This window comes from Cetorhinus maximus, chromosome 23 (genome assembly GCF_964194155.1).
Source record: "Cetorhinus maximus chromosome 23, sCetMax3.hap1.1, whole genome shotgun sequence".
In the NCBI taxonomy this organism is placed as follows: domain Eukaryota; kingdom Metazoa; phylum Chordata; class Chondrichthyes; order Lamniformes; family Cetorhinidae; genus Cetorhinus; species Cetorhinus maximus.
Genome location: NC_135901.1, coordinates 40816366 through 40830466, shown reverse-complemented (window position 1 = coordinate 40830466; position 14101 = coordinate 40816366). Strand labels below are relative to the sequence as shown.

General features: G+C 46.0%; 1 protein-coding gene across 1 annotated transcript in view; it reads right to left on the bottom strand.

Annotated features, from left to right (window-relative positions):
• Window positions 1–718: 718 nt before the first annotated feature.
• LOC144697994 (uncharacterized) overlaps window positions 719–14101 on the bottom strand; it is a 373983-nt gene continuing 360600 nt past the window's right edge. Inside the window, exon 13 of the mRNA XM_078569944.1 lies at window positions 719–1499. Coding sequence (XP_078426070.1) covers window positions 719–1499 — 781 coding nt within the window. The remainder of the gene's footprint in view (window positions 1500–14101) is intronic.

The following is a 14101-nucleotide window of genomic DNA, read 5'->3' as shown; positions in this document are numbered from 1 at the left end:
TTCAAAAACACAGCAATTCCAGGACAATCAGCTTCACATTAATGGTGGGGAAAGGCTGGAGACAATAATCCAGGACAAAATCAATTGGCATTTGGAAAAGTATTGGTTATTTCCAGCATTTTCTGTTTTTAACACTGATACTTCCCTGGATCCCAAGGCTCTCTGGGCGGTTTGGGGAGCTGGAATGTATCCATGAGAGTAACCAAAGGTCTGAGAACTGAAAGAATCTCGAGTTAGAGAGGAGACCAGATCCAAAATTGGAGCAGTTGGGAACAGGACATCAATCAGTCTCCTCTTATCCTGGAGAAATCAAGGACTCGACATTCTGAGTGTTTGAAACAAAACTGGTTTATTTAACAGACATCAAGATATTAAACTTCAGCCCAGTTACAGGGATTATTAACATCAATAGAAGCAAACCACAACTATCAGAATGAACACAGTTCAGTTCTGGATGTGATTAACAGCAACAATAACAGCAGAATCCAACCTCTGCAGACACTTGTGAACTCACTGCTGTCTGAGCAGGTGGGATGACTAAGTGAATCCCTTCCCACATTCGGAGAAGGTGAACAGACTCTCCCCATTGTGAACTCGCTAGTGCCTCAACAGGTTGGATAAATGAGTGAATCCCTTTCCACACTCGGAGCAGGTGAACAGCCTGTCTCCAATGTGAATTCACTGGTGTACGCTGAGGTGGAATGAAGGCTGAATCTCTTTACACAGGAAATGCAGCGGAACGGCCTCTCCTTGTATGAATTCGCTGGTGTTTCAGCAGGGTGGATGACTGAGTGAATCCCTTCCCACACTGGGAGCAGGTGAATGGTCTCTCCCCAGTGTGAACTCGCTGGTGTCTCAGCAGGTGGGATAACTGAATGAATCCCTTCCCACACTCGGAGCAGGTGAATGGCCTCTCTCCAGTGTGAATTCGCTGGTGTGTCAGCAGGTGGGATGACTGAGTGAATCCCTTCCCACACTCGGAGCAGGTGAATGGCCTCTCCCCAGTGTGAATTCGCTGGTGTGTCAGCAGGTCAGGTGACCGATTGAATTTCTTCCCACACTCGGAGCAGGTGAATGGCCTCTCTCCAGTGTGAATTCGCTGGTGTGTCAGCAGGTTGGATGACTGAGTGAATTTCTTCCCACACTCGGAGCAGGTGAATGGCCTCTCCCCAGTGTGAATTCGCTGGTGTGTCAGCAGGTCAGGGGATGCAGTGAATCCTTTCCCACATACCGTGCAGGTAAATGGTTTCTCTTCACTGTGAACTTGCTGGTGTGTCAGCAGGTTTGATGACTGAATGAATCCCTTCCCACACTCGGAGCAGGAGAATGGTCTCTCTCCAGTGTGAATCCGCTGGTGCTTCAGCAGGGTAGATAACTGAGTGAATCCCTTCCCACACTCAGAGCAGGAGAATGGTCTCTCTCCAGTATGAATTCGCTGGTGTGTCAGCAGGGTAGATAACTGAGTGAATCCCTTCCCACACTCGGAGCAGGTGAACGGCCTCTCCCCAGTGCGACTGCGTCGATGGATTTCCAGTTCGGATGGACGATTGAATCCTTTCCCACAGTCCCCACATTTCCACGGTTTCTCCATGGTGTGGGTATCCCTGTGTCTCTCCAAGTTTGATGATCAGTTGAAGCCTCGTCCACACAGAGAACACGTGTACAGTTTCTCCCCACTGTGAATGGTGTGATGTTATTTCAGGCTTTATATCTGGTTAAAGCTCTTTCCACAGTCAGTTCACTGGAACACACTCACTTGGGTGTGTGTGTGTCTCGGTGCTTTTCCAGTCACACTGATGTTTGAAATCTTTTCCCACAGACAGAACAGACAAACATTTCTCCGTCCACATTCAAAGACTGATGATATTCAGGTTCTGATGAATCGAGTGACTCTGTCAGATCTTGATGTGATGTTTGGTTTGAAGATCCCCCTCTGTAAATCCTCCCCTTCCGATGCCCTGTAAAAGGAGTTTACAAAAGTCATCACTGTCAGTACAGGACTGAAATTCAGAACAGACCATTCTCGTTTCTGTGGAACATGTTTTCCTCTCTTGTTCCCTCAAAGCTGAAAATCCCCATCCCACACACTCTCCCTCCTCCCTGTGCTGAAATCCAAACAGAGTTTTGGACAATTATTTCTGTATCTTTTTAACAGATTTCTACAACTGGAGATAACAATATGTTTGATCATTCACTTCAGTCATTACTCATGACAAAACATTAATCTGAAACCCCCTGATCAACCATACAGAATAGCAGACGTTAACCTTGTGTCCAAAACTCACAGTGTGGAGATTTAATGAGTGATCGTGAAGATGGTTTCTCCAAACCTCCCAGGGTTTCCTTCCTTCCTTCTCTCCCTCTCTAACTGAGTTAAACCTGGGATCAGTCTCATGGCCCATTCTGGTTCCTGTTTCTCTTCCTGATGACTAATTAACTCCAATTAAACACTGAGAAGACTGAAGACACTGTTTTCAGTACCTGCTCCAATCTCCATTTCCCAGATAACAACTCCATCCCTCTCCCTGGGAACAGTCTGAGATTAAACCAATCTGTTCACAACTTCGGGGTTACATTTGATCTCGAAATAAGCTGCTGACCTCATGTCTGTGCCATCACTAAGATTGCCTGTTTCCACCTCCATAATATCACCTGACCTCACCCCTGTCTCAGGAGTTTCTCATCTGCTGCTGAAACCCTCATCACTGCCATTTTTACCTCCAGACTCGACCATTCCAACACACTCCTGGCTGGTATCCCACATTCTACCCTCTGTAACCTTGAAGATATCCATATTTTTGCTGTCTGTGTCTTCACTCACAGCGAGTCCCGTTCCCTGACCTTCCTTGGCTCCCGTTCAAGAAGCAACTTGATTTTAAAATTCTCATCCTTGTTTTCAAATCCCCCCATGGCCTCCTCTCTCCCTATCTCTCCAATCTCCTGCAGACTCACAGCCCTCTGAGATATCTGCACTGCTATAATTCTAGCATTCCCTATTTTAATTGCTCCACCATTAGCGTCTGTGCCTTCAGTTCCCTCGACCCCAAGCACTGAGATTCTCTCCCTCTGTCTACCACACTTTCCCCCTTTATCTTGTACTCATCGAGATAGAGGGAAGAATACCAAATTTCAAAAATTATCAGTCAGGCTTGTAATGTGGCTGACTTGCACTTGCTAGAAGCTACGTATGTTCATCCACAGGGACCTGTCCTCTGCAGGCAGAAGGAACAAGTCCAGGCACGGGGTCTTTTGTGGAATTAAATAAAAGCAGAGGGGATTACAGCTCCAGGCTGTATTGTCCATGGCAACAACCAATCAGAGCCGACGGGCCAACCAATCAGCACCCTTTTCTCATGCAGTATAAATTGTGGTTCCCTTTGAAATTTGGGATTCTTGCGTCTGTCCTGGTGAGTGCAACAGGGAAAGCTTTGACAGCTTGTCTCTTTTTAAGTAATAATCAAATTCTGTACAAACAAGCGACTATTTAAGTATTTTGGTCACCTCCTCCTGTGTCTGAATGTTATACTTTATTTTATGATTTCCTGTGAAGCTCACTGGGATGATTTATGATGTTAATAGAAGTTGTTGTTGTTTGTGACTGTTCCCCTGATCTCCTGTTTTACAACAACCCATTGATTTCACACCAAACTCTATCTCTGATTTATTGTCCTTCCTGCGGGTCATTCATCCGGGCCTGCAGCCTCTGTAAAGATGGCGCCCACGCATGCGCCGTGTTGGACATTGCCCCCTATAAACATGGCGACTGTACACGCGCTCTGCTGCTCCTGGCCCTCTATAAAGTTGGCGGTCGTTAACTCGGGCCTACTTCCGGAGAAATGGCCTAAGCTGTGGATGGAACAATGGTTCCTTGTTGATGGTTTAGGACAGAGACCGTGAATTCATAAAACCTCACGACTCACCCGCCAGCCCTATCTATGCTCACGGGTTTTTTTTCCAGCTCTCAGTCCGCACTCGGTCTTTGTAAGTCCCGCATTTTAAATCCGCTCGCTCCAGTTCCCCTCATGTCTGACTCCACGCTCTGCGCATGCGCCTGGTCACAATGATTGACGGCAGCTCTGGACCAATAGGGACAGGGGGCGGGCCTGGAGGACGGAGCGGGAGCGGCTGGCCCTCCGACCAATCGGAGTGAATAAGGGGCGCGGCCGCACTTGCATTCGAGCATGCGCAGTAGCAGCGCGGGACCGGGATGAAGCCGGTCGGGTTGAAAATTTATCAATTTTGCTTCCAATTTCCTCCCCTCCATCATTTTCACATGGTCCATCTCTGACACTTCCCTTCCCTTCCTTGACCTCTCTGTCTCAATTTCTGGTGATTGACTGTCCACCAATATCCATTACAAGCCTACCGACTCCCACAGCTACCTCGACTACAGCTCCTCACACCCCGCTTCTTGTAAAGACTCCATCCCATTCTCTCAGTTCCTTCACCTCCGTCGCATCTGTTCTGATGACGCTACCTTCAAAAACAGCTCCTCTGACAAGTCCTCCTTCTTCCTTAACCGAGGTTTTCCACCCACGGTAGTTGACAGAGCCCTTAACCGTGTCCGGCCCATCTCCCGCGCATCCTCCCTCACGCCTTCTCCTCCTTCCCAGAAACATGATAGGGTCCCCCTTGTCCTCACTTATCACCCCACCAGCCTCCACATTCAAAGACCATTTCCACTAACTCCAGCATAATGGCACCACCAAACACATCTCCCCTTCACCCCCTCCCCCCACCCCGGCGACATTCCGCAGGGATCATTCCCTCTGGGACACCCTGGTCCACTCCTCCATTACCCCCTTCACCTCAACCACCTCCCATGGCACCTTCCCATGCAACCGCAGAAGGCGCTACACCTGCCCCTTTACTTCCCCTCTCCTCACCGTCTAGGGGCCCAAACACTCCTTTCAAGTGAAGCAGCATTTCACTTGCACTTCCCTCAATTTAGTCTACTGCATTTGTTGCTCCCAATGTGGCTTCCTCTACATTGGAGAGACCAAACGCAGACTGGGTGACTGCTTTGCAGAACACCTTCGGTCTGTCCGGAAGCATGACCCAGACCTCCCTGTCACTTGCCATTTCAACACTCCACCCTGCTCTCTTGCCCACATGTCCGTCCTTGGACTGCTGCATTGTTCCAGTGAAGCTCAGTGCAAACTGGAGGAACAGCACCTCATCTTCCGTCTAGGCACTTTACAGCCTGCCTGACTGAATATTGAGTTCAACAATTTTAGATCATGAACTCTCTCCTCCATCCTCATCCCCTTTCCGATCCCCCCCTTTTTTTTTCCAATAATTTATATCGATTTTTCTTTTCCCACCTATTTCCATTAATTTTAAATGTATTTCCATCCATTGTTTTATCTCTACCTTTTAGCCCATTTCGATTCCTTCACCCCAACCCACCCCCACTAGGGCTTATCTGTACCTTGCATGTCCTGATTTCTACCCTTAATTAGCCCATTCCTTAGATAATATCACCACCTTCAACACCTCTTTGTCCTTTTGTCTATGACATCTTTTGGCTATCTCCACCTATCACTGGCCCTCTATCCAGCTCTACCCTCCCCCCCCTCCCCACCCCCCCCCCCACCCCCTTAAACCAGCTTATATTTCACCTCCTTTCAATTTTTACTTAGTTCTGTTGAAGAGTCATATGGACTCGAGACGTTAACTGTGTTCCTCTCCGCAGATGCTGTCAGACCTGCTGAGTTTTTCCAGGTATTTTTGTTTTTGTCTTGAAAGGCGCAATGTGAAGCAGGATGCATGTGCGGTCATCCTGTCCAGTAGCAGAAGGAGAGAATGTTGTGAATTTGTATCCTGGACTGACAGGGATGGATTTTGGAATCTCTTTTTACAGGGGGTTAGAAGGGGATGATTTACACACAGCAAACTCAAACCAAGAGAAACGTTTGCCTTTTCTCAATTTTTGATCTTAGACTCACCAGTGATTGATTTTGTAAACTTCTTTTGGCAGATTATTGAAACCAAACATCACATCAAGATCTGACAGAGTCATTCTATCTATTGGCTATTATCAGCCCCTGAGTGTAAGCATTGAGTTCCAGGTCATTACCGCTCACTGCGTAAAATTTCAACCTCATGTTCCCCCTGTAGATCTTGTCCGAAATCTTAACATTGTGTCTTGAGATCCTTTTACGATCAGCTAATGGGAACAGCCTTTCTTTATCTACCTTATCTAAACCTATTATAAATTTGTACCTCTGTCAAATCTCCCCTCAATCTCCTTTGCTCCAAGGGGAACAACCCCAGTTTCTCCAGCCTAACCTTACGACTAAACCTTCGAACTATTCTGGAAAATTTCCTCTGCCCCCTCTCAAGGACTCTCACATCCTTCACAATGTGTGGTGATCACTGGTTTGCAGAGACCCAGATGTTCTGTGTCCGTGCCTGTGACATCATCACACATCGACAATTACACGGTGACATCATCACACATCGACAATTACACGGTGACATCACCCTGCTCACTGGGTATTTCCTCAACTGGGAGATTTTTCTCTGACTCCAGTGCTTCTGATATCTCTCCAGCTGCAGGATCCAGCGGGGGAGTTTAAAATTGAAAACTGTGAAATTGTTTCACAGATGAGTATTTTTTACCATTCATCTACAGTTTAGAGCTTTTAGTCCTATGCTCCGTTAGCTGTAAGATGTTCCGAGGCTCTGGAGCTGGTGTGGCTCAAGCAGGAGTTTTTAATTTGGAAACAGTAAAATTGATTCAGAAGTGAGTATATACGAACATTGGAACAGGAGTAGGCCATTCAGCCCATCGAGCCTTCTCTGCCATTCAATTTGATCATGACTGATCATCTATCTCAGTGTCACTTTCCTGCACTACCTCCATGTCCCTTAATGTCACTAGTCTCTACAAATCTATCCATTTCTGTTTTGAACATGTTCAGAGATTGAGCTTCCACAGCCATGTGGGGCAGGGAATTCCAAAGATTCACCACCCTGGTCCAGAAAGCAGGAGGAGTAATCTTTATTAACAACCCTTGGTGTAGCAGGGGGTTGAATCTAAATTAAAAGTCATGTGAGTCTCTCCATACTGCCTCGTGCTACTGGGTTGGGTGGTTGGCTTGAAACCGTTACTGTACAATGCACATTGGAAACTCCAAAGACCCATCGACTGGACCCATCTGTTTTTTTTTTATTCTCCCAATAGTCAGAAGAAAATAAAATAATCGATGATCTGATTCTATGACACCCTCTGAGTGAAGAAACTCCTCCTCATCTCAGTTTTAAGATCACGTCCCCTGGTTCTAGACTCACCAGCCAGGGGAAACACCCTATCTACATCCACCCTGTCATGCCCTGTAAGAAATTTGAAGGTTTCAATAAGGTCACCCCTCATTCTGCGAAACTCTAGGGAATACAGACCACAATTTGATTTTTGATTTGGATCATTAATCTACAATTTAGAGCTTTTAGTGCAGTGCTCTGTTATCTGTGAGAGGTTCCATGTCTCGGGTTGGTGTGATTCCTTTACTGCGGATCTGAATCCATGTCCATCTATTTCTCTGTTTTACCTCTGCCCTCCCTGATCACCTCTCTGTCTTTGTCTAACTTCCTCTGTCTCTAATACTGGGTGTATTTTAGCTCTTTTAGGATTTTACTGTTAATTCTGCTGACTGTGTCTAAATGAAGTTTCCACTGCTGCCCATCCCCCGACCATGTGCTGCTGTCTTACCAGCTTTATCTTCCCACAGTATCGTTCATAGTCAGGAATTGTTTTTCCTGCGCTATAGTCCATTTCTCTTCCACCTCTGAACTTATGTTGCCCATCAAATTTTGCACCATTTTTATTCCCTGTAACTCATTCTGTGAGCCCTGAAATGTTAACTGTTATGACACAGCAGTTTGTAAAGTCCGAGTTGTTTAAAATCCTAGAGGGAAACTTAAAACAACTGTCATAACCTATATTTTCAATGCTTTGAGCTGCAGCTCTAAATTCAGGAATTAGACCTCCAGTTCTCAAGAGGTTATCATATCAACTAAATGAAATGTTTATTAATTTAGAACAAATTAAACACATACATATGGCTGCAAATTACTATCATAACTTTTTAACAAATTCCCAAATTAATCTCCATTAAGGCAACAACAACCCATAGAATTTAAGCAGACACCAGGCAAAGTATTTCCACCTCACAAATTCAAAATGAGGTTCCTTTCACTTTGGTTCCTGTGCAGGCAGTTGTAGGTTTTCAGGCTTTGATGTTACATGCCTCTGCCCTGCACACACAAAACTGCTGTCTGTTATACCCAGCACATCTCTTTGAATGAATATTCTCATCGTATCCCCAGCCCCTTTGAACTCCACCTCTTCTAACAATAAAACCCCAATCGTAATACAAATTTTATTAGTAATATAAACATTGCTTGGTGTCTCCTAGCTAGTTTCAAGATTTCACTCCCAATCTTGAATGTTCCTTTCAACAAAAAGCAAATGTACCCTCTATCTCTGGTTATGTCTAAAAACTACTATAGTTCAAAGTACCCAGACTAGCTGGCTTTAATCCAATTAACACACACACAGACTAAACCTCTATTAATAAAATAATTTCCAATAACATTATATACATTAATATCTCTTCCTGACATAACTCTGTTTCTCTCTGCACAGACACTGTCTGATCTGCTGAGTATTTCCAGCATTTTCTCTTTTTATTTCAGATTTACAGCAGCTGCAGTATTTTGCTATTATTTTATTGTAGGCGTTGCTCACAGAACCAAGTCTAGAAACACAGACGGACCAATTTAGAGTCCGTTTGGATCAGGGTGGGTGTCAGTTACAGAAGTTGGTCCCTGGCCTCCAGTTTCGGTTCTTTATCATCGAGTCACAGAATCATTGAATGATTACAATATGGGCAGAGGCTATTCAGCCTGTCCTGCCTGTGATGGCTCTCTGCAAGAGCAAATGAACTCGTCCCACTCCGCTGCCCTTTCACGAACAAGACCAGCAAATATTGCCAATCCCCAGTTGCCTGTGGAGAAGATGATGTTTGACCTTCTTGAACCGCTGCAGTCTGTGTGGTGAAGGTGCTCCCACAATGCTGTTAGGTAAGGAGTTACAGGTTATTCACGCAGTGATGATGAACCATGATCTATGTCCAAATCAATAGCAAGAATTTTTATTTATATCAAGCCTTTTGCGTAATAGAACTTTTCAAGGTGTTTCATAGGAGTGTTGCAAAGAAATATTTGACATTGAGACACTTGAAGAGATATCAGGGCAGATGAACAAAAGTTTACTAAAAGAGGTAGGTTTTAAGGATTATCTTAAAGGAGGAAAGTGAGGTAGAGAGGCCTAGGGAGGAAATTCCAGAGCTTGTGTCCTTGGCAGCTGAAGGGGGAGACACCAAAGGAAAATCAGGAATGCTGAGGAGGTGGGAATTCGAGGAGCGCAGATATCTCAGAGGGTTGTGAGGCTGGAGGAGATTACAGAGGTAAGGAGGGAGAGACCATGGAGGGATTTGAAAACGAGGATGAGAAATTTAAAATTTCGGTTCTCCTTAACCCAGAGGCTTTGTAGGTCAGTGAGTACAAGAGTGATGGGTGAACAAGACTTGGTGCGAGTAAGCACACGGGCAGCAGAGTTTTGGATTACAGGGAGGCTGAATGTGGGAGGCCGGCCGGGAGTGTGTTAGGATAGTTACGTCTAGATGAAACAAAGGAATGGATTACAGATTGAGCAATTACATACAGGGATATTTGGATGTGTGGGAAAAAGACTTTGATCGGATTAAATGGTGGAGCAGGTTTGACTGTGATGTGTGAACAAGACTTGGTGTGAGTAGGCAGATTTTTGGAATACAGGGAGGCTGAATGTGGGATGTTTCTCCTGGTTGGGGAGTCTAAAACCAAGGGACACAATTTCAAAATAAGGGGGAAGCCACTTAGGACCAAGATGTGGAGAGTCTTTTTTTACTTAGAGGGTTGTGAATCTTTGGCATTCTCTATCCCAGAAGGCTGTGGAAGCTCAGTCATTGAGTGTGTTTAAAGCAGAGATTGACAGATTTCTGAATGCCATATCCCAAAAGGGATATGGGGATAATGTGTGAAAAGGCATTGCACTGGATGATTAGGTTGAAGTCATACCTAGCACAAAGGAAGACGGTTGTGGTCGTTGGAGGTCAGTCATCTCAGTTCCTCAGGGTAGTGTCCTTGGCTCAACGATCTTCAGCTGCTTCATCAATGTGACCTTCCTTCCATCATAAGGTCAGAAGTGGGATGTTCACTGATGATTGCACAAAGTTCATAGCCATTTGCGACACCTCACACCCTGAAGCAGCCCATGTCCAAATGCAGCAAGACCTGGGCAATATCCAGGCTTGGGCTGACAAGTGGCAAGTAACACTCATGTCACACAAGGGCTGACAAGTGGCAAGTAACACTCATGTCACACAAGTGCCGACAATGATCATCTCCAACAAGAGAGAATCGAACGATTGCTCTTTGACGTTCAATGGCATTAGCATCACTGAATCCCCCACTATCAACATCCTGGGGTTACCATTGACCAGAAACTCAACTGGACTAGCCACTGAAATACTCTGGCTACAAGAGCAGGTCAGAGGCTAGGAATCCTGCAACAAGTAACTCACCTCCTGACTCCCCAAAACTTGTCCACCATCTACAAGGCACAATTCAGGAATGTGATGGAATATTCCCCACTTGCCTGGATGAGTGCAGCTCCCATAATGCTCGAGAAGCTTAACACCATCCAGGACAAATCAGCCCACTTGATGAGCACCGCATCAACAAACATTCACTCCCTCCACTGTCAATGCACAATAGCAGCAGTGTGTACCATGTACTAGATCCACAGCAGGAATTCACCAAGGCTCCTTAGACAGCACCTTCCAAACCCATGACCACTAACATCTAGTAGGACAAGGGCAGCAGGTAGATGGGAACACCACCACCTGGAAGTTCCCCCCCAAGTCTCTCACCATCCTGACTTGGAAATGTATCGCTGTTCCTTCACTGTCACTGGGTGAAAATCCTGAAACTCCCTTCCTAACAGCACTGTGGGTGTACCTACACCACATGGACTGCAGTGGTCAAGAAGGCAGCTCACCACCACCTTCTTAAGGATGGGCAATAAATGCTGCCCCAGCCAGCAAAACCCACATTCCGAATGAAGTTTTTAAAAAGCATGATCGTATTGAATGGTGGAGCATGCTCGATGGGCTGAATGGCTTACCCCTGCCCCTATGTTCCTGAGAACAGCCTTATTCAGTCTCAGCCTGTTGTCTGGGAGAGGGATGGAGTCAGTGCCTAGGGAGTGGAGTTTGTAGCGGGGACTGAAGACAATGACTTAAGTCTTCCCAATATTTAAATGGATGAAATTTCTGTTCATCCAGTACTGGATGTCAGACAAGTCAGGGCAGTGTGTGACTTGGAGGGGAACTTGGAGGTGATGGTGTTCACATACATCTACCCTGGTCCTTCTAGGTGGTGGAGGTTTGTAGTTTGGGAGATTTTGTCAAAGTTCTGGTTATGTTGTAGATATCTCTTCACCCACTGCCCCTCCCACCTCTCTCTCCCTCTCCTCCCTTGTAGGCCAGAGTCTTGTGTAGGCCCAGACCGGGTGGCAGGTTCCCTTCCTTGAAGGACATTAGTGAACCAGTTGGGTTTTTATTACAATCCAGCAGTTTTCATGGTCACTTTTTCCTAGTGCTGGCCCCTCAAATTCCCAGATTCATTCAGCTCAGTTTCACAACCTGCCTTTGTGTTTTTGTGGGTTCCCTCTCACTCCCTTATTTCTGTTTTAAATCAATTCCACAGGGAATTAGAAGGGGAGGATTTGCAGTCGGGAAACTCAAACTAAACATCACATCAGGATCTGATGGAGTCGGCAAATTTATCATAACCTGAATATCATCAGATTTTGAACGTGGAAGGACACAGTGGGGAGAAACTGTGGAAATGTGAAGATTGTGGGAAGGAATTCAATTCCCTATTTAAGCTGGAAACACATCGGCACACTCACACTGGGGAAACGCTGTTCTCTTGCTCTACACGTGGGAAGGGATTCACTCGGTCATCCCATCTGCTTAGACACCAGTGAGTTCACACCGGAGAGGGTCTGTTTACCTGCTCTGAGTGTGGGAAGGGATTTTGTCGTTCATCTACTCTACTAAGACACCAACACGTGCACAAGTGACTCAGGAATTATATTCTGCTGTTAATCAAATCCCGGACTGAACTACATTCATTCTGATAGTTCTGATTTGTTGAGGTTAATATCCTGAGTCATGTGGAATCAGTCAGCTTTGGGTTAAATCCATCGTTGTCAGTCTTTGTCTTTCCCACCTCAGTGTTTTGGATAACCGAGTGTCCAGGACTGAACAACGTTCATTCTGACAGCTGGCTTTGTTTCTCTCTGTTAATAACCCTTGTAACAAGGCTGTAGTTTAATATGTTGGTATCTGTCTAATGAATTATTGTTGTTTCTGTCACTGCTTTCCCCCACTTTCCCATTGACTCCAGTTTTGTTAGGGTTCCTTGATGCCGCACTCGGGCAAGTCTGCCTTGATGTCAAGGGCAGTCACTCTCACCTCACCTCTGGAGTTCAGCTCTTTTGTCCATGTTTGAACCAAGGCTATAATGAGGTAAGGAGCTGAGTGGCCCCGGCTGAATCCAAACTGGGCATCAGCAAGCAGGTTATTGCTAAGCCTGTGCCACTTGATAGCACTGTTGATGACCCCTTCCATCAGTTTAGTGATGATGGAGAGTGGACTGATTGAACGGTACTTGGCTGGGTTGGATTTGTCCTCCTTTTTGTGTACAGGACATAACTAGGCAAACTTTCACATTGCTGGGTAGATGCCAGTATCGTAGCTGTACTGGAATAACTTGGCTAGTTATTCTGAAGTCTTCAGAGCTTTGATCTGATCCGTTGTTTGTGGGATCACTTAGGTCTGTCTATCACTTACTGCTTCTGCTGTTTGGCGTCCAAGTAGTCCTGTGTTGTACGTTCACTAGGTTGAAACCTGAAATTTTGGTATGCCTGCTGTACTCCTTATTGAACCAGGGTTGATGGTAATGTTAGAGTGAGGGATAAGCTGGGCCATGAGGTTACAGGTTGTGACTGAATACAATTCTGCTGCTGTTGATGCCCCACAGCACCTCATTGATGCCCAGTTTTGAGCTGCTGGATCTGTTCTGAATCTATCCCACTTAGCACGGTGGTTGTACCACACAACACAATGGAGGGTATCCTCAATGTGAAGACGGGACATTGTCTCCAGAAGGACTGTGTGGTGGTCACTCCTATCAATAATGTCATGGACAGATGCTTCTGTGTAAGGTGGATGAGTGAGAATGAGTCCAATTGATGTGTCCTATAGGACTCAGCCAGCTGCCAGGACCTGTTAATGGGAACTGGAGCGTCTGAAGGAGGAAGAAGAGAGCTGGAGGTAGCAGCACATTAAACCCTGGAAGAACTACCAGGCCCAGGATTAAATTTGTGTTCTCCCCTGTGTGGTGTGTTGGTGTTTCAAAACAACTTCAAGATACAATTGTTCTCTGAGGATCATTAAGGGCTGTGACAGAGGAATCCAAACACTGACATTCCCTCCGCTCCCTCCAATTCCACAATGACACTCCTTCCTCCTCCCTCCAATTCCGCACTGACATTCTTTTCCCTCCCTCCAATTCCACACTGACGTTCTTTTCCCCTTCCTCCAATTCCATACTGATACTCCTTCACCCTCCCTCCAGTTTCACACTGATAATCCTTCCCCTCCCTCCAATTCCACACTGACATTCTTTCCAATTCGTCCAATTCCACACTGACACTCCTTCCCCCTCCCACCAATTCCTCATGACACTCCTCCCTCCAATTCCTTACTGATACTCCTTCCCCCCACTCCAATTCCACACTGGAACCCCTTCCCCCTCCCTCCAATTCCACACTGGAACCCCTTCCCCCTCCCTCCAATTCCACACTGACACCCCTTCCCCCTCCCTCCAATTCCACACTGACACCCCTTCCCCCTCCCTCCAATTCCACACTGACACTCCTTCGCCCTCCCTCCAATTCCACATTGAAACACCTTCCTCATCC